This window comes from Dendropsophus ebraccatus, chromosome 5, assembly GCF_027789765.1.
Source record: "Dendropsophus ebraccatus isolate aDenEbr1 chromosome 5, aDenEbr1.pat, whole genome shotgun sequence".
NCBI classification, from domain to species: domain Eukaryota; kingdom Metazoa; phylum Chordata; class Amphibia; order Anura; family Hylidae; genus Dendropsophus; species Dendropsophus ebraccatus.
The window spans coordinates 143389561-143413539 of NC_091458.1; the positions used below are offsets into that span (position 1 = coordinate 143389561).

The 23979-nt window shown below is 46.1% G+C and overlaps 1 protein-coding gene across 1 annotated transcript in view; it reads right to left on the reverse strand.

Moving 5' to 3' along the window:
* LOC138793876 (choline/ethanolaminephosphotransferase 1) overlaps positions 1-23979 on the reverse strand; it is a 67175-nt gene that overhangs the window by 35591 nt on the left and 7605 nt on the right. The window contains exons 2-3 of the mRNA XM_069972597.1: positions 13095-13467; positions 7189-7336 (exon numbers count right to left, since the gene is read on the reverse strand). Coding sequence (XP_069828698.1) covers positions 7189-7336; positions 13095-13433 — 487 coding nt within the window. The 5' untranslated portion in view covers positions 13434-13467. The remainder of the gene's footprint in view (positions 1-7188; positions 7337-13094; positions 13468-23979) is intronic.

A 23979-nucleotide genomic window follows, 5' to 3' on the forward strand; every position in this document is an offset into this window, starting at 1 on the left:
TGTAAACGATCAAACGACGAACGAGAAATCGTTCATTTTGATCTTACAACATGTCCTAAAATCGTTGTTCGCAAAAAATTCGCAGATCGTTCCGTGTAAACAGTTGTTCGCCGATTTAACCAGTGTGTGAGATAGGCTTAAGCAATCGCAAAACGAATTTCCGTACGATATTGTACCGTCTAAACGCTGACCGTTATGGAAAAAAAACGTTACTCCGACATCGTTAATCATACGACCGGGCCAATTATCGTTTCATGTAAACACAGCATAATTTGATCAAATTGTAAGGCAAGGCCCTGTTACACGAAACGATTATAGGCTGGACATTGGCTGATTACAAGCTGTCCCAGACGATATTAGTTTGGTTTAAAAGCTCATGCTGAAACACAACAATCAGCTGACATGCACGATGTCGGCTGATTGGTCTCTTCCAGCATGTTGAATTAGGACAACCTTGATAGCGACAGTCTTATTCTACTATCTTCTATGGGCCAGCTGGACAATGGGCCCTACAAATCTATAATATCTATATCTAGATAGATAGATAGATAGATAGATAGATCGATAGATAGATAGATATCTAGATCGATAGATAGATATCTAGATCGATAGATAGATATCTAGATCGATAGATAGATAGATATCTAGATCGATAGATAGATAGATATATATATATATATATATATAGAGAGAGAGAGCGAGAGCGAAAAAATACTCTTGCTGTAAAGTAACATTTTCTCATGCCGCGTCTTTCCCCAATAACCTCAGATTAACCCCTTAGGGACCAAGCCTATTTGAGCCTTAACGACATCGGGCGTACCCATACGCCCCCGTTGCCTGGGCTTTAACACAGCGTTTGGGGAAGATGGCCTGCTATAAATCATAGCAGGCCATCTTAGCTTCACGGCACAGGGGGTGGTTAACACCCCCCGTGCTTACGATCGCCGCTATAGGCTGATCAATTCAGATCAGCCAATAGCGGCGATCGGAACCGGAAAAAAATGGCGGTCGGTGCTGTCCGAGGACGGCACCGACCGCCATTACTGTAAAAAGTAATGGTGGTCACCGTGCCGGTGGCACGGCGATCAGAGTCCCACAATATAGTAAATACCTGCCCTGGACCCCTCAGCTAGGTAGCCGAGGGGTCCAGAGCAGGTATTTGTACATTACTTACCTGTCCCGGGCTCCTGATCGGCGTCTTCCGGGTTCGCGGCGTCCTCGTCTTCGTTCGGGTCTTCGGCTTCCTCGGTGACGTCACGTTCGGCTTCTCTCGGCTATTTTCGGCTCCAGCGTCTGCTTTTTCCGTATTTTGCGCTCTGCTGCCCTCTAGCGGCTGATATGTGTAATACACTTATCAGCAGCTACAGGGATGTTCAGAATATACAAAAAGTTTTTTTTTTTTTTTCAAATTTTTTTTTTTCTATTTTCCACACCCTATCGCCGCTGAGTGTTGATCAGCATCGCACGAAAGTGCGCTGCTAATCAGCAACTCCTCCTTTTTGGCGTAGGGTGTTTTTTTTTTCTATATTCTACTGCCACGGTCTGCTGATAAGTGCCGCACATAAGTGCGGCATTTATCAGCAACTCCTTTGTTGGCGTAGTTTTTTTTTTTATACTTACTGTAAAAAAACACGTAAAAAAACACTACATTACACCACACTACATTGAATAAAGTTTGACACTACACCACTACATACCCCATATACTAGTCCCCGTATAAAGATGGCCCCTAGGGTATTTTCGGTGTCGGACACATATGTTATTGCCTCCGACACCGAAACAGCCAGTAAGGATGAATGGGGGGATCCTTCTTTCCTCCATTCATCCTCATCATCCAGTGACGTGTCTGGGGGTAGCGTAGCGTACGCTGCCCCCCAGACACGTCTTTTCCGCCAGTACCGTCCCAATAAGAGATGGCGGTATGGTGTGAAATTCTACAAACTGTGTGAGCGTACCTCAGGGTACACTTACAGATTTAGGGTACGTGCACACTGCGTAATTGTGAAGGATAACCCTTCGTGCATTCCGCAGCTGGCACCCGCTGGCGGACTGATGCGGGCGCGTGTCTCCGCCCGTGTCATAGACTCCATGTTATGCATGGGCGGATTCCATCGTCCGTCCACAGAATGAACACGTTGGACGGAGAGCGGAATCCGCCCGTGCATAGAATGGAGTCTATGACACGTGTGGAGACGTGCGCCTGCATCACTCCGCCGGCGGGTGCCAACTGCGGAATGCACGAAGGGTTATCTGTCGCGATTCCGCAGTGTGCACGTACCCTTAGAGTGTGTGTAGGAAGGGACACCCGAATCCAGTCCCCAGATGCCCCCTCCCCCCCATCCTCGGAACAAGTGGGAAGATCGTCCGGGAACTGATCTTCCCACTGCTGGATAAAGGTCACCACCTGTACGGGGATAACTTTTATACCAGCACCCCCTCTTCCGGTCCCTCGCTGCCCAAGCTACTGTAGCTTGCAGCACGATCCGAAAATATCAGAAGCAGTAATAGCGCCCTAATATTTAGCAGCCATGGAGTGGCCCCAGCGCTTCTGGATATGAAGGACCCCGGATCGCACCAGGACAACATTTTCCAGGTGACGTCCCCCACACTGGAGAACAGGAGACCCCAGAAGAAGTGCAGAGTGTGGCCTAACAGGGGGATCAGGAAGGACACCATTTTCCTGTGTGACACCTGTCCTGATCACCCCGGCCTCTGCATACTGGATCACTTCAAGGCGCACCACACGTCATTGGGGTTCTACATTATCTAAATTCTGTCCCTTATTCCTATTTCAGGGGTCACGTTGGTCCAGGGATTATTCTGATCGCCAATATGGAGTCGGGAAGGAATTTTCCCCTGTGATGAGGCTACTGTCGTCTGCCTTACGAGGGTTTTTGCCTTCCTCTGGGTCAACACAGGTTGAGTTTGATGGACACCTGTCATTTTCAACCTTATAAACTAATAATTGGCCTAATACCCCCAAATAAATTAGAATTGTCCCTTTTTCCCAGCTAAGTAGGTATGGCCGCCATTCCCATTAGAGGATGCCATGATGCAATTACAAAGCCTCTGTGCGGCCAGGACAGTAGAAACCCCCCACAAGTGACCCCATTCTGGAAACTACACCCGATAAGGAATCTAACAAGGGGGGGCAGCGGGGATAAGGCCCCCTGGTGACGCCACATTTGGGACGTGAAAATGAAAAAAATTGTATTTTTTATTTTCTCGGCACATGTTCTACGTAAGTGCCCGTCACCAGTGGGGTCCATATGCTCACTGCACCCCTTGTTAGATTCCTTATGGGGTGTAGTTTCCAGAATGGGGTTACTTGTCGAGGGTTTCTACTGTCCTGGCAGCACAGGAGCTTTGTAATTGCGACATGGCCTCCATCCTCCATTCCAGTCTCTAAATGGCGCTCTGTCCCTTTGGTGGCTTGCCCTGTGCCCATATGGCACATTATGCCCACATGTGGGGTGTTTTCGTACTCAGGGGAAACTACCCTACACGTTTTGTGTTCATTTTCTTTTTTAACCCCTTGTGGAAATGGAAAAAAAATCAAGGCTAGACCAACATTTAGTGTAATTTTTGTAAAATTTTTACTCTAAATCATTAATCTTGTCATGATTTTTTCATTTTCACAAGGGGTTAAAAGATAAAAAAAAACATTTAATGTGTAGCGCAATTTCCCCTGAGTACGGAAATACCCGACATGTGGACATAAAGCGCCATTCGGGTGCAGGGTAAGCCTCCGAAGGGACGGAGCGCCATTTGGTTTTTGAAGGCTGGATTTGGATGGAATGGATTTCGAGGGGCCATGTTGCATTCAAAAGGCCCCTGTGTTGCCAAGACAGTTGAAACCCCCCACAAGTGACCCCATTATGCAAACTGCACCCCTCAGGGAATGTAACAAGGGGTGTAGTGAGCATATGGACCCCACTGGTGACGGGCACAAATGTGGAACAATGTGGCGTGAAAATGAAATATTACATTTGTTACACTATAATGTTGGTTTAGCCTTGAATTTATCATTTTCACAAGGGGTTAAAAGAGGAAAAAAAACAAAATGTGTAGAGCTATTTCCCCCGAGTCCGTAAATACCCCACATGTGGACATAAAGCGCCATGTGGGCGCAGGGCAAGCCTCCCAAGGGAAGGAGCGCCATTTGGATTTTGGAGGTTGGATTTGGCTAGAATGGATGATGAACGCCATGTCGCATTTACAGAGCCCTCGTGCTGCCAAAACACTGGAAACCCCCCACAAGTGACCCCATTCTGGAAACTGCACCCCTCAGGGAATCTAACAAGGGGTGCAGTGAGGATATGGACCCCTTGATGACGGGCACACTTGTGCCATGAAAGTGAAAAAATGAAATCTTTTACTTTTACGTCACATTGTTCCACATTTGTGCCCGTCACCAGTGGGGTCCATATGCTCACTGCCCCCCTTGTTAGATTCCTTAAGGGGTGTAGTTTCCAGAATGGGGTCACTTGTGGGGGGTTTCCAGTGTCTTGGCAGCACGAGGGCTCTGTAAATGCGACATGGCCCTTGAAATCCTTTTCAGTGAAATTCAGCTTCCAAAAGCCAATTGGCGCTCCTTCCCTTTGGAGGCTCGTCCTGCGCCCCCTTGGCCATTTATCGCCACATGTGGGTTATTTCCGTACTCGGGAGAAACTGCGCTACACATTTTGTGTCTTTTTTTTGCCTCTTATCCCTTTAAGAAAATGAAAAATTGAAGGCTAGAACAACGTTTTAGTGTAAAAAAAAAATTTTTCATTTTTCACGCCATATTGTTCGGAAAATCTGTGAAGCACCTGTGGGGTCCAGATGCTCACCGCACCCCTTGTTACATTCCTTGAGGGGTGTAGTTTTCTAAATGGTGTCCCTTTAGGGGTGTTTTTTAGGTTTTGGCACCCCAGAGCCTCTGCCAACCTGAAGTGGTACAGTCAAAAATGACCAAATATAACGGAGGCGTTGAAATTCACTAGGCGCTCCTTTATATCTGAGGCTTGTGGTTGCGTCAAATAGAGCAATATGGCCACATATGGGGTATTTCTATAAACTGCAGAAACTTGACAATAATTATTGGGGTGCATTTCTCTGGTAATAGGTTTATAATTATGAAAAATATTGGATTACAATAAAATCTCTGCACAGAAAATTAAAATTTTCAAATTCCTTACACACTTAGCTTTTATTTCTGTGACTCCCCTAAAGGGTTAAAACACTTTCTGGATATGCTTTTGCAGAGTTTGGGGGGGTGCAGTTTCTGAAATGGGGTGCTTTGTGGGGCTTTCTAACATACAGGCCCCTCAAATACACTTTAAACCTGAACAGGTCCCTAAAAATATCTGATTTTGAAATTTTACTGAAAATTTGGAAATTTGCTGCTAATGTTTTAAGCTTCCTATCGTCTAAAAAAAAATGAAAGAGTTTAATAAATGCCGCCAACATAAAGTAGACATGTTGCTAATGCTATTTAATATATAATTTATGTGGTATAACCACTTTCTGTATACGCAAAAAAGTTTCAAAGTTGGAAAAATGCATTTTTTCACATTATTTGGGTTTTTTTCATAAAGATTTGTTATGAGTATCGACTCTAATTTACCAGAAATGTAAAGTACAATATGTCACGAGAAAACAATATGTCACAAGAAAACAATCTCAGAATCAGCCGGATAGGTAAAAGCATCCCGAAGTTATTAATGAATAAAGTGACACTGGTCATATTCATAAAATTTGTCTCTGTCATTAAGGCCATTTCAGGCTCTGTCCTTAAGGGGTTAAAGCATAGACAAGAACATGATTGACCAAATTTTTCTGGATGTATTTTTTTTATATGTTATTACATAAGGAAAGTTAGACAAATCCCTATCATACATTAATTATAGGAAATGCACATATAGGGCTATTTCCCTTAATTTAGTAGATCAGGCAGGCTCACTTTCTTAAAAAAAAACATGACGTCACGTCTCAAGTGTGTGCACCAGCAGGGGGTGCATATAGAAGTATATAATTAGAATAGAAGTAGATGAATCAGTGCCTTTCCCTCTGTCCCTACCTTCCCGTCCTTGCAATTTTTCTCTGTCCCATCCCACTGCCTAGTCCCGATACACCCGGTCTAATGCAGCGGGGTGAGCACTCCTTACCTGCCGCTCACTCCCCTGCAGGGCCCCTCCTACATCTCGTCTGACAAGCTGCCCGAGCGCTCATACTCCTCCTTCAGCCAGCTGCCCATGCCCTCATAGCCCCCGAGCACTCAGGTCCGGTCCATAGCCACCCGGTCCCGTGCAGCAGCGCTCACCCGGTCCCGGTAGGGCGAGCGCTCCTGCAGCTTCTTCCTAGCAGCTGCCCGGGCCCGTCCACTTTGATCCTCGGTGGCAGATACATAGCACCTCAGTGCCCCGCTGCAGCAGATACACAGGCGCAGTGGGGCACGGAGGTGCTGTGTATCTGCCGCCGAGGATCAGAGTGGACGGGCACGGGCAGCTGCTAGGGAGAATCTGTAGGAGCGCTCACCCCGCCGGCACCGGGACCGGGTGAGAGCTGTTGCATGGGACCGGGTGGCTATAGACCGGACCTGAGCGCTCGGGGACTATGAGGGCACGGGCAGCTGGCTGAAGGAGGTGCAGGAGAGTTCACCCCGCTGGGACCGGGATGGGGTGAGCACTCCTGCATGGGACCAGGCGGCAGGGTGAGCGCTCGGGGGCTATGAGCGCTTGGGCAGCTGGTCAGACGAGGTGCAGGAGGGGTCCTGCAGCGGGGTGAGTGGCAGATAAGGAGCACTCACCCCGCTGCATGGGCCAGGTGTATCAAGACCGGGCAGCACCAAGGGAGACAGGCAGTGGGATGGGACAGAGGAAAATTGCTAGCACGGGAAGGAAGGGAGGAAAAGGCACTGATTCATCTACGTCTATTCTAATTCTATACTTCTACATGCGCCCCCTGCTGGTGCACACACGTGACGTCACTTTTTTTGAGGAAGTGAGCCTGCCTGATCTACTAAATTAAGGGGAATAGCCCTATATGTGCATTTCCCATAATTAATGCATATTAGGGATTTGTCTAACTTTCCTTATGTAATAACATAAAAAATTATTTATTTTTTATTTATTAACAGCACCACATTATAAAAGTAATGTAAACAAACAAACAAAAAAAAAAACGTAACACAAAAAAAACACATACCTGTAGAAAGAGAGTCACATCCATGATCAAAAAGTTCTCCAAGGGGTGTGCTGCTGTTTGTTCTCCTTGCTTGTTTCCCATCGATAGCATCCAATGACTGGTAAATAAACAAACCAACAGCACAACACAGGTACGTCCACGTGGGGGCCTTGGGGGAGGGGGAAAGGTTATAGGTAATGTGTTATCAGAAATGACATTGTTCAATTCAAGATTCTATGTTAAACATATTTTTAAAAGGGAACCATTCACTGGTTTCATGCTGCCCAAACCACAAGCAGCATTAAAACACAAACTTCTTTCAAGTAATCACAGATATAACTTCGTCCAGGAATGGGGTTCTAAGATTGTTAGATCTCTCCCTGAATGTAAACGTATGGAAATACTACGTGTGAACATAGGCTGAAAGTGATGCAACTCACGTTCCAAACTGCTGACACTGTCAAATAGCCGTTAGGCTGCATTCACAATTTCCGTGTTCTGCATGGAACACATACATGGAATGCCTGTAACCGAACCACCCTCTCCCCCCGTGATAACATTCTAGGAGCAGAGAACTGTATGCACATGCGTCGCACTGTAATGAAGCAGCCGCGCTGCGCTGACGTTACAGGGCAACGTATACACATATGTGGATAAGGCCTTAGGTCTGTCTTTATAAAACTTTCTAAATCAACAATAGATATGATATAAAGCTTGCAATATACAATAGATTTTTTGCTGTTGTCATGCTAAAAAACACAAGGCTGAACCTACCAGAAATTCAGGTCTAGTCTCCTGGAGCTTTTTAGACTTCGTGCTGATTGGGGGGAAAAAAACCCCAAAAAAACACAAAAAAGTCTTACCAGTACAGAGAATCACGGCTCAATGTGTCCATCTATCACATGACTGCCTTCTCTCTGAGCACTAAGATGACCTGGACAACACTGGACTTCCTGTTTTCTGACTCTTTATAATTGGGAAAAAAAAACACACACACACACACACACACACAAACAGGAAAACAGGAAGTGTATTGCAAACTTACTTTATATCACATCTACTGTTGATTTAGATTTTGAAATTTATAACGAGTGACACCAAGTGTAGAATCAGTGATGCATCAGTTTTTGTGAATCCGTGAAAACGGGTAAAAAGTAAATAAAAGTGCCTACACTTTTACGCACTTGTGATCCGGTATCAGGTTCTCCACCCACTGTAATAACTTGACTCTGCCTCCTCCGGAATGATTGACATCCAGAAGGGGCAGGGCCTGAAGATACAGCCGACACGATAACTGGAGAGGCAGATGCCGGATTACAAGCAGAATGGCTTGTATCTGTGCTGTCAGTTACCGGGGCTGCATGAGCGATACAAGAGTCATTCATGCAGCCCATCTGCTTAATTTTCTCGTGCAGTGTAAATGCACAGCAAACAAGCCACTGACCAGCACTCACTTGTGGCCCCTAAAGCAATCAAATCTGTGTGTAAAAGAACCCTAAGGGATGTTACAGCCTCTGACATTGTACTATATAATGAAAAAAAATTTTCTGAATGCACGAAATCAAGCAGTTTTCTATGGAAATTTGCTACTTCTCTGGACAGTTCCTGTCATGGACAGAGGTGGCAGCAGAGAGCACAGAGTCAGATTGGAAAGAATACCACTTCCTGCAGGACATGCAGCAGCTGATAAGTACTGGAAGACTGGAGACAAGGGGCAGAGCAACTTTAACCCTTTGAAGACCGGCTTTTTTTTTTGTTTGTTTGCGCATTTGTTTTTTTTCTCCTTGTGCTTAAAAGGCCATAGTGCTTGCATTTTTTCACCTAGAGACCCAGATGAACCTTATTTTTTGTGCCACTAATTGTATTTGTCGATGACAGGCTTAATTGTTGCATAAACTACGCTGTGAAACCAGAAATAAAAATTGTGTTTGCCCTATGGTAAAACTGACATGTTAGTTGAAAACTACTATTTGGACACATTGCAGGGCTCAGATAAGTAGTGTTATTTGGCTTTTGATTGAAATGTCCTATTTGCAAAAGCTCATGGTACCCCCTATTGTGAAAACACCTTTCATTTTAATTAAGGGATATAGTAAGTATTTTAGCCTTAACGCTTTCCAGAAATAAGAAAGTAGGGGATGCAAGGTACTAGACGACAGCACTCTATCCTGTGTTTTATGATTTTAGACACCCTACACATGGACGTTAAAGAGACTCTGTACCCACAATCTGACCCCCCCCCCCCCCCCCCCCCCCAAACCGCTTATACAGTCAGCTGCTTTTAATTCAAGATCTGTCCTGGGGTCCGTTCAGCAGGTGATGCAGTTATTGTCCTAAAAAACAACTTTTAAACTTGCAGCCCTGTGTCAGAATGGTGTGGCCTAGAGTACCCATGCCTTAGCATTGCGACACCCCTTCGTCCCACGCTTCTGGGTAGGATTTTTACAATTCCTCACTGAACACTGCACAGGTGCCTTAACTATCCAGCCCATATGTCGTGCTAACACAGGTGATGAATAGCAGAAATTGTTCTAGGGGCATTCCTAATTATGAGGAGGGAGGGGAGAAGGGACGGAGAGGCGGTGCAAGCCTAGGGCTTAGACACTCTAAGGCCACGCCAATTTGACAAGGACTGCAAGTTTAAAAGTTTTTAGGGCAATAACTGCATCACTTGCCAAACAGACCCCAGGACAGATCTTGGATTAAAGGCAGCTATCTGACGGTACAAGCAGTTTGGGGGGGGGGGGGGGTCACATTGTGTGTACAGAGTCGCTTTAAGCTTTTCACTGGACTATGGTTATGTTCACACCAAGTAAAAGTGGCAGAAAAATCCAATCTGCCTTCGTGCCCCACAGTGTCTATTGGAGGGCTAGTGTCCTTCCGCTCATAGAATTGACATGTCAATTCTTTGTGTGGGGAGCGGAGGCGCGCAAGCCCTCCCATAGAAACACTGTGGGACACTGAGGAAGGCAGGATTCCTCCACCGCTTTTACTCAGTGTAAACATACTCTAAAAGGGCCTGTTTACACTGCTGCTATCTGTTTGAACGCAAGGGCTTGTGCGACTCAAAGAACTGACATGACAAGCCAAGTAAGCGTGCAGGGGTTCCACTCAGAACTTTGGCGCAGATTCTGTAATGTGAACGGGCCCTTATGTGGCGATTTACACAGCAATGGCTCCCAATATCAGATGTCTTGCTATGACATGAAATAATTCTTTTTTTTTAACATTTTTTTGAAAACTATACGTAGTATTTGTAAAAAGTATTGTGAACTTTTTCATCCAGCTACTTTTTTTTTTTTTTTTTTTTAAGATATAAATGCGCAGCTGATTAGGAGGAAGTGAAACAGCTATTTTCATAGAGCCCAGTTTGTTGAGCTAAACTTGAGTAAAAGGAGAAGTAAGCTCCAAGTCATCTGTTGACGTCACAGAGGTGGCTAGAGAGTGACAGATGACTGGCAGCTTTCTCAGCCAATCAATCTCATAGGGAAGGGGGGCAGAAGGGTAATTAAAACACTTTAGACTGCAGAGGCGTGGAATCAGCAAAATCTGCAGCATTTATGCTACATGTAACCCTATCTGGCAGTGTACTTGCTAATAAAGCAAACCTTATTTGAGGTAAAATAATGTGGTTATAAAGCATGCTGCAGTGATTTTACTATATAAGCTGATCATTTGCAGTTTTTCCCCGAAGACTTTTATTCCTCCCTGCGATGTCTGCAAATCAGCTGTAACTAGTCATGTGGGCTGCATCTCCTCCTCTACTAGTCACTACTCCCGGGCCACAAGAACTGTGACTACAGCCTGGGGAGTTGTGACTAGATGAGGGAAAGACGCCGCCCACATGACAAGGTAGCAATAATTTGCATACAGCGCAGGAAGGAACAAAACTACGTTTTTAGGGAGACAGACAGCGGCATCAGCTTAAATGGCGAGGATGCTGCAGCATGCTTTATAACCACATTATTGTACCTCACAACACTAAATCTTGGTGATTGGTTCCCTTTAACCCTTAGGGGACACAGCCAGTTTTCATTTTTGCGTTTTTGTTTTTCCCTCCTCGTGTCTATAAGGCCATAGCACCTGCATTTTTCCACCTAGAGACCCAAATGAGCCCTTATTTTTTGCGCAACTAATTGTACTTTGCTATGGCAGATGTAATTTTTGCCTAAAATGTGCCGGGAAACCAGAAAAAAATTATATGTGTGGTGAAATTGAAAAAAAAATATGTTTTTTTTTTATTTGAGGGGGTTTGTTTTTATTCCGTTCGCCCTAGGGTAAAACTGACTTGTTATATATGTTCCTTAAGTTGTTACAATTACAACGATATGTAACATGTATTACTTTTATTTGATTTGATGGCTTGTAAAAAATTAAAACCTTTTAAAGAAAATATATGTTCCTTAAAATCGCTCCATTCCCAGGCTTATAGCGCTTTTATCCTTTGGTCTATGGGTCTGTGTGAGGTGTCATTTTTTGCGCCATGATGTGCTCTTTCTATCGGTACCTTGATTGCGCATATACGACTTTTTGATCGCTTTTTATTACAATTATTCTGGATTTGATGCGACCAAAAATGCACAATTTTGCACTTTGGGATTTTTTTGCGCTGACGCTGTTTACCGTGTGAGATCAGGAATGTGATTAATAGTTCGGGCGATTACGCACGCGGAGATAGCAAACATGTTTGTTTATTTATTTTAATTTATAAAATGGGGAAAGGGGGGCGATTCAGACTTTTTTTAGGGGAGGGGATTTTGTGTTATTAAAAATACATTTTTCTTTTACTTTACACATATACTAGAAGCCCCCTTGGGGGACTTCTAGTATATGCACTCTGATCTCTCATAGAGATCCATGCAGTATAGTTCTACTGCATGAATCCATGAGATCGGTGTTCTATTGCTTTTGGCTGCTGCAGCCAAAAGCAATAGAATGCCGAGCCGGGATCAGCGCCATTACGGCGCAGACCCCGGCCCGGGATGGATGCGCGATCCCCCCACTAGACCACCAGGGATGGAGATGAGCAAGCATTTAGAAGCAGCTGTCAACTTTGAAAGCTGCTTCTAAGTACTTAATTAGCGGGCACGGCGATCGGACCGTGCCCGCTAATAGCCGCAATCCCAGGCTACATGCGGCACCCGGGATCGCGGCAGTTCAGAGGGGGGTCGCCGTGCGACCCCCCTCTGAACTCCCATAGCGGCACGAGGACGTTCAGTAACGTCCTGGTGCAGCTATGGGTTAAGGGCCAAGCAAATTTATATTATTGCACTTTCCTCCTCTTGTTTAAAAGGCCATAGCAGTTGTACTTTATCAACACACCAACATAAGCTTTTTCATTTTTGCTACACCAATTGTACTTTGTAATGACAGAATCTTACCATAAAATATGCTGTTAAACAAAAACAAAACAAACATACAAACATCCTGATTCACAGACAGAAAAATGACGACCCATTGTTTTCTATTGGGTCCCACACGCACGTTTTTTTGACCACTAATCTCTTTAGAAAAAAAAGTAGGACCTGCATTATAACAGGTTTTTTTTTCCCCAGAGCAGCTGCAATAAAAGTCAATGGGTCCATTTTTAACGGATGACATCGTCTGAATGCCACCCGTTTTTCATTGAAACATTGCTGCATGGCTGAGCTTGACAGGATCTGCAGACATGAATGTCAGAAAATGCAAACTCAAGACTCTGAAATCTGTACTCGCTATCAGCGGGGTTCTGAATACTTATGTCAACAAATTATCTGAAATTTCTAACATTATCATTATGGGGTAATGAGTGTAGAATAATGGGGGGGGGGGGATATATGAATTTTCTGATAGGACAAGGCTGCAACATAATATGTGAAAAAGGTGAAAGGCTCTGAAGACATTCTGAATGCATTATACAAAGGGTATTAAAGCATGTTATATTTTACCTGCTCAGTTGCTGTTGGGCAGTAACATACCAGCACTACTGTAGTCAAGATATTGATAAAAAGTCCTATAATGGTGATTAGATTTGGAGCAATCCATGAAGGGACCTGACCAACCAACCATTCCCAAAATCCTTGCATCAACGGCTCCAGAAGTGATTTCCCACAGCTTTTATACCGATGTTCTTCCAATCTCTTTAACTGATGTCGAGAGAGAGGAGGTGTTGGCAATTCCACAAGCTTGCTTAAACCACATGTTGTGTTGGAGACATGCTCACAGTGTGAAGGAAATTCTGAGTGGATTTCTCCACATCTTTTTCTTGCTGCTCTTTGCCCACTCATGGAGTTCCGCCGTCAAACCAAAATCCAAAAGAATCTGAGAGGTAAATTTAAAAAAATAAATAAATTATATTATGTAAACACACAGTTATAGTGTGTTAGCATAACAAGAATATACAACAGCTTTACACATACAGCTTTGGTCACTCTATGGAAAAATGACGTTTCCTGTATCGATAATGTTATGTCACACGATCACTTGCCCCCTCTGAGGATCTTATAGGAAGCTCCACCCCCTCACTGTACCCTCCTCTCTGTCACTCATAACAGCAATCTTATTCCTAATATAGCTGACCATGGAGGAGCATGTGACCATACTACTAAATTGGCATCTTCAATAGTCACATACAGGCCCTGAGGAGGACACACAAGGAGTAGCATGGCCACAGGTGAGCTCTAAACTTCAGAAGCAGCTATGGTCTTGTTCTAAAGCCAAAGATCTAGCTGCTATCAAGCTTGAGACATAGCAGGTTGAAACAAGAGCCGCATGTATAGTACTTACAGAGCTAACTCACTTGCGTGATTAAAGGCAGAGGTTTTTGGTTTACAAAAAACATATAAAGATTATAGCTAGCTGCTTTCTAGTTTCACTAGGCTGCATGTATGTGGACGTGGTAACAATAAAAAAAAAAATTGCACTGAACATGTACAAAGGAAGTTAAGAACAGACATGAGTGGAATAAACAAAAAAAACCCTAATATTTGCACAATGAAGCAACTGCTTAAACATTTGCAACTCTTCTGTCATAATCTTGGTGCAATGGTGGAGGGAGATGAGGAAAAGGTCAATCAACCAAATACATAACATGATATGATGATGTAAATCCTACCATAAATCTCACCTGCCTAACCCAACAAGAAGTGCAGTGTCGCCTAAAATCTAAAAGGATGGGGCTTGTCCCACAGCACAGGCGCATAGCTAATGTAGTACAGATATTCAAGGAGGGACCAAAAAGAGGAATTAATTCGCCCAGAATTGTAGAATCGATTAGATTTTTTGGGAAAATCGTAAATTCACAAAAAATAATTGCGGGCGGTGAAGTGTGCGGCGGGGGGCAGAGAGGAGCGGAGAGGTGTGCGACGGCAGTGGGCAGAGAGGAGTGGTGAGGTGTGCGGTGGCGGCGGGCAGAGAGGAGCGGTGAGGAGTGCGGCGGCGTGTACTGCGGCACTGCAGAGCCGCTGATGACCCGCTACCCCTTAGCGTCCCTGTCGCACATATAGCTCCCTGGTCTCTGGAGGAGGCCGCAGGAACTTCAAGGTGATCGCATCGCTGCGAGTCCTGGAGCTCTTACACCAAGAGACCATGAGACCGTGAGGAAGTGTGCCGCTACAACTTGGATCCACACACACAGGGACAGCAATCCATGAGCACGTCCGCCAACAGGAGGGATAAGTATACACAGGCACATGTATCTATCGTTTGCCAAGCTATGTATTATTTTTGAACGGAGGGGTAGTCGTAGTGATTCTTTGAGTTGACTATTCCTGCTAATCATGATTCTCCTGGGCACATATCGTTGTGGCTCATAGTGAGTTAGTCAATACCTCCTGTGCATAGACTGTGTATTCACACACTACCCTGTAGTGACCCTTGATCACTTTATTTAAACATCTAAAGATGTGGGATCATTAAAGCGACTCTGTACCCACAATCTGACACCCCCCCCCCCCACACACAAATTTTGGATTAAAAGCAGCTATCCGAAGGTACAAGCGGTTTTGGGGGGGGGGGAGGGTGTCAGATTCTGGGTACAGAGTCGCTTTAAATCATAATATATTGGGGTACACTGCGTGTTGTGCTAATTAAGATATGTTGATCATTCATCATAGTACATGGCTTACATTATTGATCACCAAGATCTAATATATATATATATATTATATATATATATATGCGCGCACAGAGTGGCACATGGTTGGGAAAACTACTTATATGGGGCACAAAGAGGGCTTGTTTACTACATGGGGGCACAGGGGGAAGCAATATAGTTATTGTCGCAAATGTCATTAAAATAGCGAGAAAAATGTTGTTTAGCAAAAAATATATAAAAAATAAAAGCGAGATTTAAATCGAGAATCGTCCAAAATTAAAAATAAAGTGCGGATTCATTTTTTGGCCAGATCGCCCTGTCCTAGGGGAAACTATAGGCCTGTCTAACATCTAGCATATACACATATATATATATATATATATATATATATATATATATATATATATATATATATATATATATATATATATATATATTTTTTTTTTTTTATTATTATTTTTTTTTTGGGGGGGGGGGGGGGGTTCTGTCCTACATGTTAGGGTAGATTTAAAGGGAATGTCCAGCAAAAATCTTTTTCTTTCAAATCAACTGGTGTCAGAGAGTTAAATAGATTTGTAATTAACTTTTATTAAAAAATCTCAAGTTTTCCCATACTTATTATCCTATATGTCAAGCAGGAAATGTTTTATCATCTTCAGTATGACACAGTGCTCTCTGCTGACATCTCTGGTCAAGACAGGAACGCTGTCTGTTTTCTATTAATCCCCATAGAAAACCTCTCCTGCCCTGGACAGTTCCTGTCTCGGTCTCAGGTGACTTCCAGGACGTGTTTACATGATACGTTCACCCTTCCCAACCACTAACTTTCCACCGCCGCCCAGGACTCTGAAATCCCAGCAGATTAGCGCTACAGAGCAGCCCCATAGAGAGGGAATGGAACCCTCTTAGCTAATGCCCTATCCAAAGTATGCACAGGAGAGGGCAAACTACCTTAGATGAGAAGACAGCCTGAGAGAGAAACAAGTCTGGAATGAGACCTTTCAGGTGTCTGGCTCATCATGTTGTTTGTGAAATGTTACTATTCCAGTTAGAGGACAGTTGCTCTTAAAGGGGTTGTCCAGCGAAAATCTTTTTCTTTTAAATCAACTGATACCAGAAAGTTATATAGATTTGTAGTTAACTTCTATTAAAAAAATCTCAGGAGGGGGGCGTGGCGAGCCGTCCATGAGAGCAGACGTGCACTAACTGAGCTCCCACTCCTCGCAGCTACATAAGCGGCCCCAGCTACATTTGCACACCCCATCGATGGGCATACGACCAAGGAGAACAACCCGATCTACCCCCCAACACCCCGGACCCGGTACCCGTCCGCGGACGCTCCTCCGGTACCTTACAAGGAGCTGTGATCCCACTGCGGTACGTCCTCCCATCCGGCAACCCGGGACCGGGACCGGTCCATCCCTCGGTGTGGGGAACGACCTTCCGGACACCCCGCTGCGCTCTGTGCCTCAGCCCTCCTCCCGTCACCTGCTGTCTGCACTCCCCGGCGGATCGGGTGAGTCGCGGCCTTTCGCCCGGACGCCACGTGGTGAGGCGCCATCTTGCCTCCCTCACACGGAGCAGCCACAGGCGGGAGCAGCGGTCAGTCCGGCACCCGGGGTGGACGAGCACCTTCTTCAACCCCCGCTGTGCCCTGAGTCTCGGTCCTCCTCTCAGCACCTCTCTCCAGTGCCTTCGGACAGGCAAGGTAAGCCGCAGTCCCCTGCACGGACATCACGTGTCAAGGTGCCACTTTGCCTCACTGATACAGCACAGCCCCTAGCAGGGAGAACGGCAGCAGAACTATTAACCCCTCGGGCTCTGGCCTACACTGCTACTCCTGCCCCATCCTCACTTCACCATACCTTGATTACTGACTGTCCCCTGGGAAACGCACCCCCTGCAGTGGGGATAGATATTGCAACCTCATCGGGTGTCTTAAAGGGCCAGAGTCTGTACAGTATGGCGTCCTCCACAAAATCTCGCCGCGCGGACAAAGCCCTCATGGCTACGCATACCATGGACCCAGATTGTACTAGGGCAGTTCCTGCCTCTGCCCGACAGTCCCTTCACAGTGACAAAACATTGCTGCACCATGCTGACTCAGACTCTGATGCTTCTTGTGCGGGCCTCCGCTCCCAAAATGATGTCCGGGACCTGATCTCTCAGCTTCCCACTAAACGAGACTTTCAATCCCTGATATCGGAGGTCAAAGAGGCCTTCCGAAAAGAGCTGTCGGAGGTCAGGAAAGACATTCGCCACGTTTCAACGCGAGTGGAGTCACTGGAAGACGAGCATGATTCCACCCGCGACTACATCTGCCATCTACAATCTACCATTTGCTCCCAGACAGTCGTCTTAGACAATATGCAGAGGCACCTGGAAGATTTGGATAACAGGGGCAGGAGATGTAACATAAGAGTCAGGGGCTTACCGGAGGCCACACAGGACGATGATCTGGCTTCGACACTAGAGGGCTTATTTAACACCATCCTGGGGGAACCACCGTCCCATAAAATAAAGCTGGACAGAGCTCACCGGGCCCTTAGGCCGAAACCTGCTTCAGGACCCCCCAGAGACGTCATCTGCTGCTTGCACGACTACTCGGTGAAGGAGCGCATCATGACTAAAGCCCGTATGCTTCGCAACTTTGATTTTGATGGGGCCCCCATTCAACTTTTTCCTGATTTGTCCTGGGTCACTCTGCAAAAAAGGCGCCTCCTGCGCCCCTTGCTAACCGCCCTGAAGGATCATGATGTACTGTATCGCTGGAATTTCCCCTTTGCCCTGTCAGCTAGGAAGAACGGACGCTCTGCAGTCCTGCGTGATCTGTCGGACCTCCCGGGCTTCTGCGACACCCTAGGAATCCCGGTCCCTCAGATTTCAGACTGGACTGTTGCCCCCCCGCCTCCACCACCTCCACCGGTGTGGCAAACGGTCCGTCAGAAGAGGAGATGTAGACGCTCTGAGAGATCTCCACCGCTACCCAATATGGAGGGTAGTTGCCCTACCTGAGACGCTGCTCTGCAGCAAAGGGGGTCCCTATGATGATTCCCCCTCCTGGTTTCTAATGTCCTTTCAGTAGTTTCTGATCTGCTATCTGGGCCTTCCAAGTTATTAGTGTAGTTAATTCACATAGCTGTGGGGAATAGGGTAGCACTCGTTCTGTTTCCCTGCCGTTATGCTCTGGTGGAGTCTCCTTCCCCCCTCATGGAGCTTTCTTTATGCAACCCCACCTCTAAGTTTACATTCCCTCATTGGGGAGTATCCCTCCCATAGTTGCTTTTGCTCCTATCCGAGTACTGTTACTCAGGATGCTGGGCCGTGTGCCCTGTCCAATCTTAGGATGCTGTTTTGTGTTACTTTTGTTTACGTCTTGTATCTGTCCTCTCCCTTGTCCTCCCTTTTGTGTGTTCCCTGGTGTTTTCTCCCTAGGTCGTGGGGTACTGACTTTATCCTGGACTCAATTGGATCCTCCTTCAAGGGTTCCTGGCCTGGCTATCGGGGTGCGGTGAGTTTCATTACACTTTGGTCCACCCTCTCTCTTTGTCCCAATGATTAATTGTGTATCTTTGAATGTAAAGGGCCTCAATTCCAACTCTAAGAGGCGCTTAGCTCTGAGGGAACTACGTAATTTACAGGCTGATGTGGCTTTTTTGCAAGAGACCCACTTTGATAATACAGCCAATTTTCGCTTTGCCAGGCACGCTTATCCAACGGTGGTGTCGGCCTCTAAAGGTAACAAAACTGCTGGGGTTGCTGTCCTGTTCTCCCGCTCTTGTCCCATTCAGATCTCCTCATCCTACTCTGACCCTGGCGGGAGATTTGTAATAGTAGAGGGCAAACTGCAGGGTACAAGTATCCTTTTCTGTAACATCTATGCCCCTAATAGATCTCAGATACCCTTCCTCCGTAGGGTCCTCTCCCGCCTCTCCAGGTATCCTCCTGGTCCCAGGATCGTGGGAGGTGACTTTAATCTCTCCTTTTCCGAGACCATGGACAGACATTCGGTCTCAGGCCGGCCTATACCAATCGAACAAGTAAAACTCTCCCTGGAGTTCCGCAAACTGATTCGTAGGCACCAATTTTATGACCTTTGGCGACTAGACCACCCTACGGAGCGAACCTATACATTCTTTTCCTCTCCTCACAACACCCACTCACGTATCGATTACTTTTTTGGTAACGTCCCTACAGTCCGCCTACTGCGTGGTGCCCACATTGAGCCTATTTCTTGGTCGGACCATGGCCCAGTTATGCTTACGTTAGCCTCCTTTCTTGCCCCGACTCGCCACTGCCACTGGAGGCTAAATGAGAGCCTCTTAAAGAACCAAATCACCAGAGATTCTATCAAGACCGCCATTATTGACTATTTTCGCACTAATGACGGCTCCGTGTCCTCGGAAGCCATCCTCTGGGAAGCCCATAAGGCTGTGGTTCGGGGTCACTGCATAGCCCTAAGCTCGCGCCAAAAAAAAGACGCCCGTGCACTTATGGACACCACCAAAGCGGAAATACAGACCTTAGAACGCCTTCTTAACCAACGCCCCTCCCTTGGGGTCCTGCGACGGTTGACGGCAGCCCGAGCTAAATTGAAAGACCTTTCCCTTCATAAGGTTGAGAGGCTTCTCCTTTACTCTAAACAAAGATTCTACGAGAAAGGAAACAAAGCCCATACCCTCCTTGCTCGTATGCTCAATGATCGCTCTGCTGCTCAGTCCCCGCAGGTCCTCAGGAACGGACAAGGTAATCTTACTTATAACCCAAAGGAAATTTCTAATATCTTCTCTGACTTCTATTCTAAATTGTATTCCTTGCCCTCCACTCTACCCTCAGACCCGGGTTTGCGCTCCCAACGCATTAAGGATTTCCTAGCAGGTTGTAATTTACCTTCTCTTTCAAGTGAGGCTCTGGAGGAGCTGAATGCTCCGGTTACGACAGAGGAACTCGCAGAAATTCTTAAATCCCTTCCGTCGGGGCGCTCCCCGGGGCCTGATGGCTTCACATATCTTTACTATAAGACTTTCCCTGCTGAACTAACCCCCCGCCTTCTTACTCTCTTTAACTCTTTCCTACAAGGATCCTCTATACCCTCCTCTATGTCCCATTCCTATATTACTCTTATCCCTAAACCTGGTAAAGATCCCCTAGATTGTGCCAACTATAGACCCATCTCCCTCTTGAACTCCGACTTTAAGCTATTCACCAAACTGCTGGCCACCCGTTTGGGTAATTGGCTGCCTTCCCTAATACATGCAGATCAGGTGGGATTTGTCCCTGGTCGACAGGGAGGGGACAACACTAGGCGTGTGATTGATGTCATAGATGCTGTGAACCAGCAATCCAGTGAGGCCCTTATTTTAAGTCTGGACGCAGAAAAGGCGTTTGATCGCCTGGGCTGGCCCTTTTTGTTCGAGACACTTGGCTGTTTTGGCTTCACCGGACCTTTCTTAACGGCAGTGCGTGGTCTTTATTCACGCCCCACTGCAGCCCTTAAATTTCCTCATATGGTGTCCAACTCATTCCCACTTTCGAATGGCACCCGGCAGGGCTGTCCTTTATCACCCCTACTTTTTGTTCTATGTATTGAGCCCCTGGCGGCTGCCATTCGGAACTGCCCGGACATCAGGGGAGCCTCCATTAGAGGAAAAGAATTCAAAATCATGCTGTTTGCTGATGATGTCCTCCTCTCCCTGTCTGACCCTGTGACTACTCTGCCTAACCTCCATGCTCTGCTGACTAAATATGGCACATTATCGGGGTACAAAGTGAATACCTCTAAATCAGAGGCTATGCCACTTAACATACCTAGCTCTACAGTCTCTCTTCTGTCCTCTACCTTCCACTTCCGCTGGACCTCCTCCTCTATTAAATATCTCGGGATCCGCCTGACACCCACATATTCCTCCCTATACTCAGCTAATTTTCCCGGTTTGTTTAAAGACATTAGATCCCTACTTGCCAAATGGTCCTCACATTACATCTCCCTTTTGGGGAGGATTTCGGCAGTCAAAATGACCATCCTTCCTAAGGTTCTCTACTATTTTGAGACCTTGCCGGTACGTGTCCCTCTCCAGGAGCTCAGAAAGTTACAGAAGGACTTACTTAAATTTATTTGGGCCTCTAGGAGGCATCGCATACCTAAGTCTGTAATGTTGCGAAGTAAGTCGCTTGGGGGACTTGGAGTCCCGGATCTTGTTCTGTACTACTGGGCGTCCCACCTGAGACATGTGCCGGCGTGGTCCTCCTATTTGGCATTTAGGAAGTGGGTTGAGATTGAGAAGATTTGGTTGGCCCCGTCCCACCCCAACTCCTTCCTTTGGCACGTCTCCCCCCCTAGCTCATCCCACCTTCTCCTGCTTGGCCCTATTAGATTCACGATGCACATTTGGAATACCTGTGCTGCTAAATTTGGCCTCTTCTCTCGCTCCTCCCCGCTTGTTTCCTTCCTACTATTTCCAGCCTTTTCTTCAGGTTTACAATCTCAAACTGTTCGAACCTGGGGTTCCTTACGACTTTTTCAGTTTGCAGACGTTGTTGACCCTCTCACTCGCACCATACTGCCCTTTGAAAAGCTAGTGGACAGGTTCCATCTCCCGGCATCCGAACATTTCACTTACCTTAAACTGAGACATTTTATGCACTCCCACCTAGGATCCCTTACAGTATCTAAACCCACAGCCTTTGAACAACTGGCTAGATCTGGCACATCTACCAAGGGATTGATATCTGATATCTACCGTATTCTAATGTCCCCGGTGGGCGATGAACAGGTTAGACATACCTATATGGATAGGTGGGAGAATATCCTCCAGAGACAATTACCTCTGGAGTCCTGGAGTGTGGTTTGGAGCAGGGCAGCAACCTCATCTATATGTACAACGTATAAAGAAGTGCATTATAAAGTACTTATGTTCTGGTACCACACACCGGAGCTACTCCATAAAATACACAGTAGTATTTCCCCACAATGTTGGAGATGCCTGGGAGCTGTCGGTACTCAGTTTCATATTTTTTGGGACTGCCCCCTAATTCAAGAGATTCTGGGGAGAGGTTTGTGCTCTCTCTACTACGGTTCTGCAGGCGGAAGTACCTAAAGACCCAGCGGTGTGTCTTCTCAATCTTTTCCCTAAGAGACTGGGTAAGAAATCTGCCAAATTGTTATTGACGATCCTCACCGCGGCAAAAACCCTGATTGCCAGGAACTGGAAACGCACCTCCCCTCCCTCTATGGATTGCCTACAATCTAAAATCAAGGAATTGAGATCCTTAGAGAAGTTGACTGCAATGATCAATAATAACATCTCAAAATTTGAATCTATATGGTCTCCATGGGACTCCTACTGTGGCCCAGACCCTACTTGACGTGATCCTAGGTTCACCCCCCATCCCCCCCCCCCCTTTTTTTCTCCACACCTCTTAGTTTTTTCTGTTGTGTCCGATGTCTTCCCTCCCTGTTATTGTGTTCATTGTTTCATGTTTTGTGTCTCATTATAATCAGTTGGGATAATGTCCCGTTTCTCTCTTCATCTTATACATGGTTATCCGATGTTTATTACGTTATTTTATGACTAGATACCTCTGTTATCCTGGGATACTCTGTTTCTGGCTTCTTTTTGTTTCTGTGTATTACTTTTGGTGTATAAATGTAAAATCTCAATAAAAATACAGTTAAAAAAAAAAAAAAAAAAAATCTCAGGTCTTACCATACTTATCAGCTGCTGTATGTCCTACAGGAAGTGGAGTTTTATTTTCAGTCCGACACAGTGCTTTCTGCTGACATCTCTGGTTGAGATGTCTTTGTTTTCTATGAATCCCTATAGAAACCTCTCCTGCTCTGGACAGTGTTCTGCAGTATCTCTATGGAAGCATGCGCGTGCCTCTGCTGCCGCTGATCTCCACTCAAAGAATTGACATGTCACTTCTTTAAGCGGAGAGGGGAGGAAGTGGAGGCACATGGGCGCTTCCATAGAGATAAGGCAGAATACTGAGCACAGTGGGAATTCCGCTGTTTTTGCTCAGCGTGAACAGAGCCTTAGAAGGCAAGTAGGAAAAAACTAAAATGCAAAAATTAAAAAAAAAATTGCCGCAATGTACAAGCAAAAATAAACAAACTCTAAGGGCCCTATTCCACAGGCCCGATCAACAGTGTAAACGAGCACCGATCTGCTAGATCGGCGCTCGTTTACTGGGTCTATTCCACGGCCTCATGATCGTTTAGCGAGGGCTGCAGGGACATAGTTACCGATGTCCTTGCAGCATACATTACCTAGCAGGGCTTCTCCTCCGCTTAGTCTTCCTCCCCGGGTCCCGCGGCACAGCATCAACTCCGGAGCGGCCTGACTGAGATGTCAGACCACTCAGCCTATCACTGGCCGCGGCAGTCGCGGCCAGTGATTGGCTGAGCGGTCTGACAGCTCAGTCAGGCCGCACTGAAGCTGATGCTGCGCCGCGGGACCCAGGGAGGAAGAAGGAGCGGAGGAGAAGCCCTGCTAGGTAATGTATGCTGCTTCTCAAATCGTTGCTTGCCCGCCGCGCACCGCTATTCCACGAAGCGATGCACGGTGGGTGACCGATGATTTTAGGTTTGGGCCTAAATAAACATTTAGCCGATGACACGATCATCGGCTGATTGTTTTCTCTATTCCACAGAGCGATAATCGGCCCGATAGTCGCTCCGTGGAATAGACCCCTAAGTCTCTGGAGTACCCTTTACAGTTTAAAGGGGTTATCCAGCG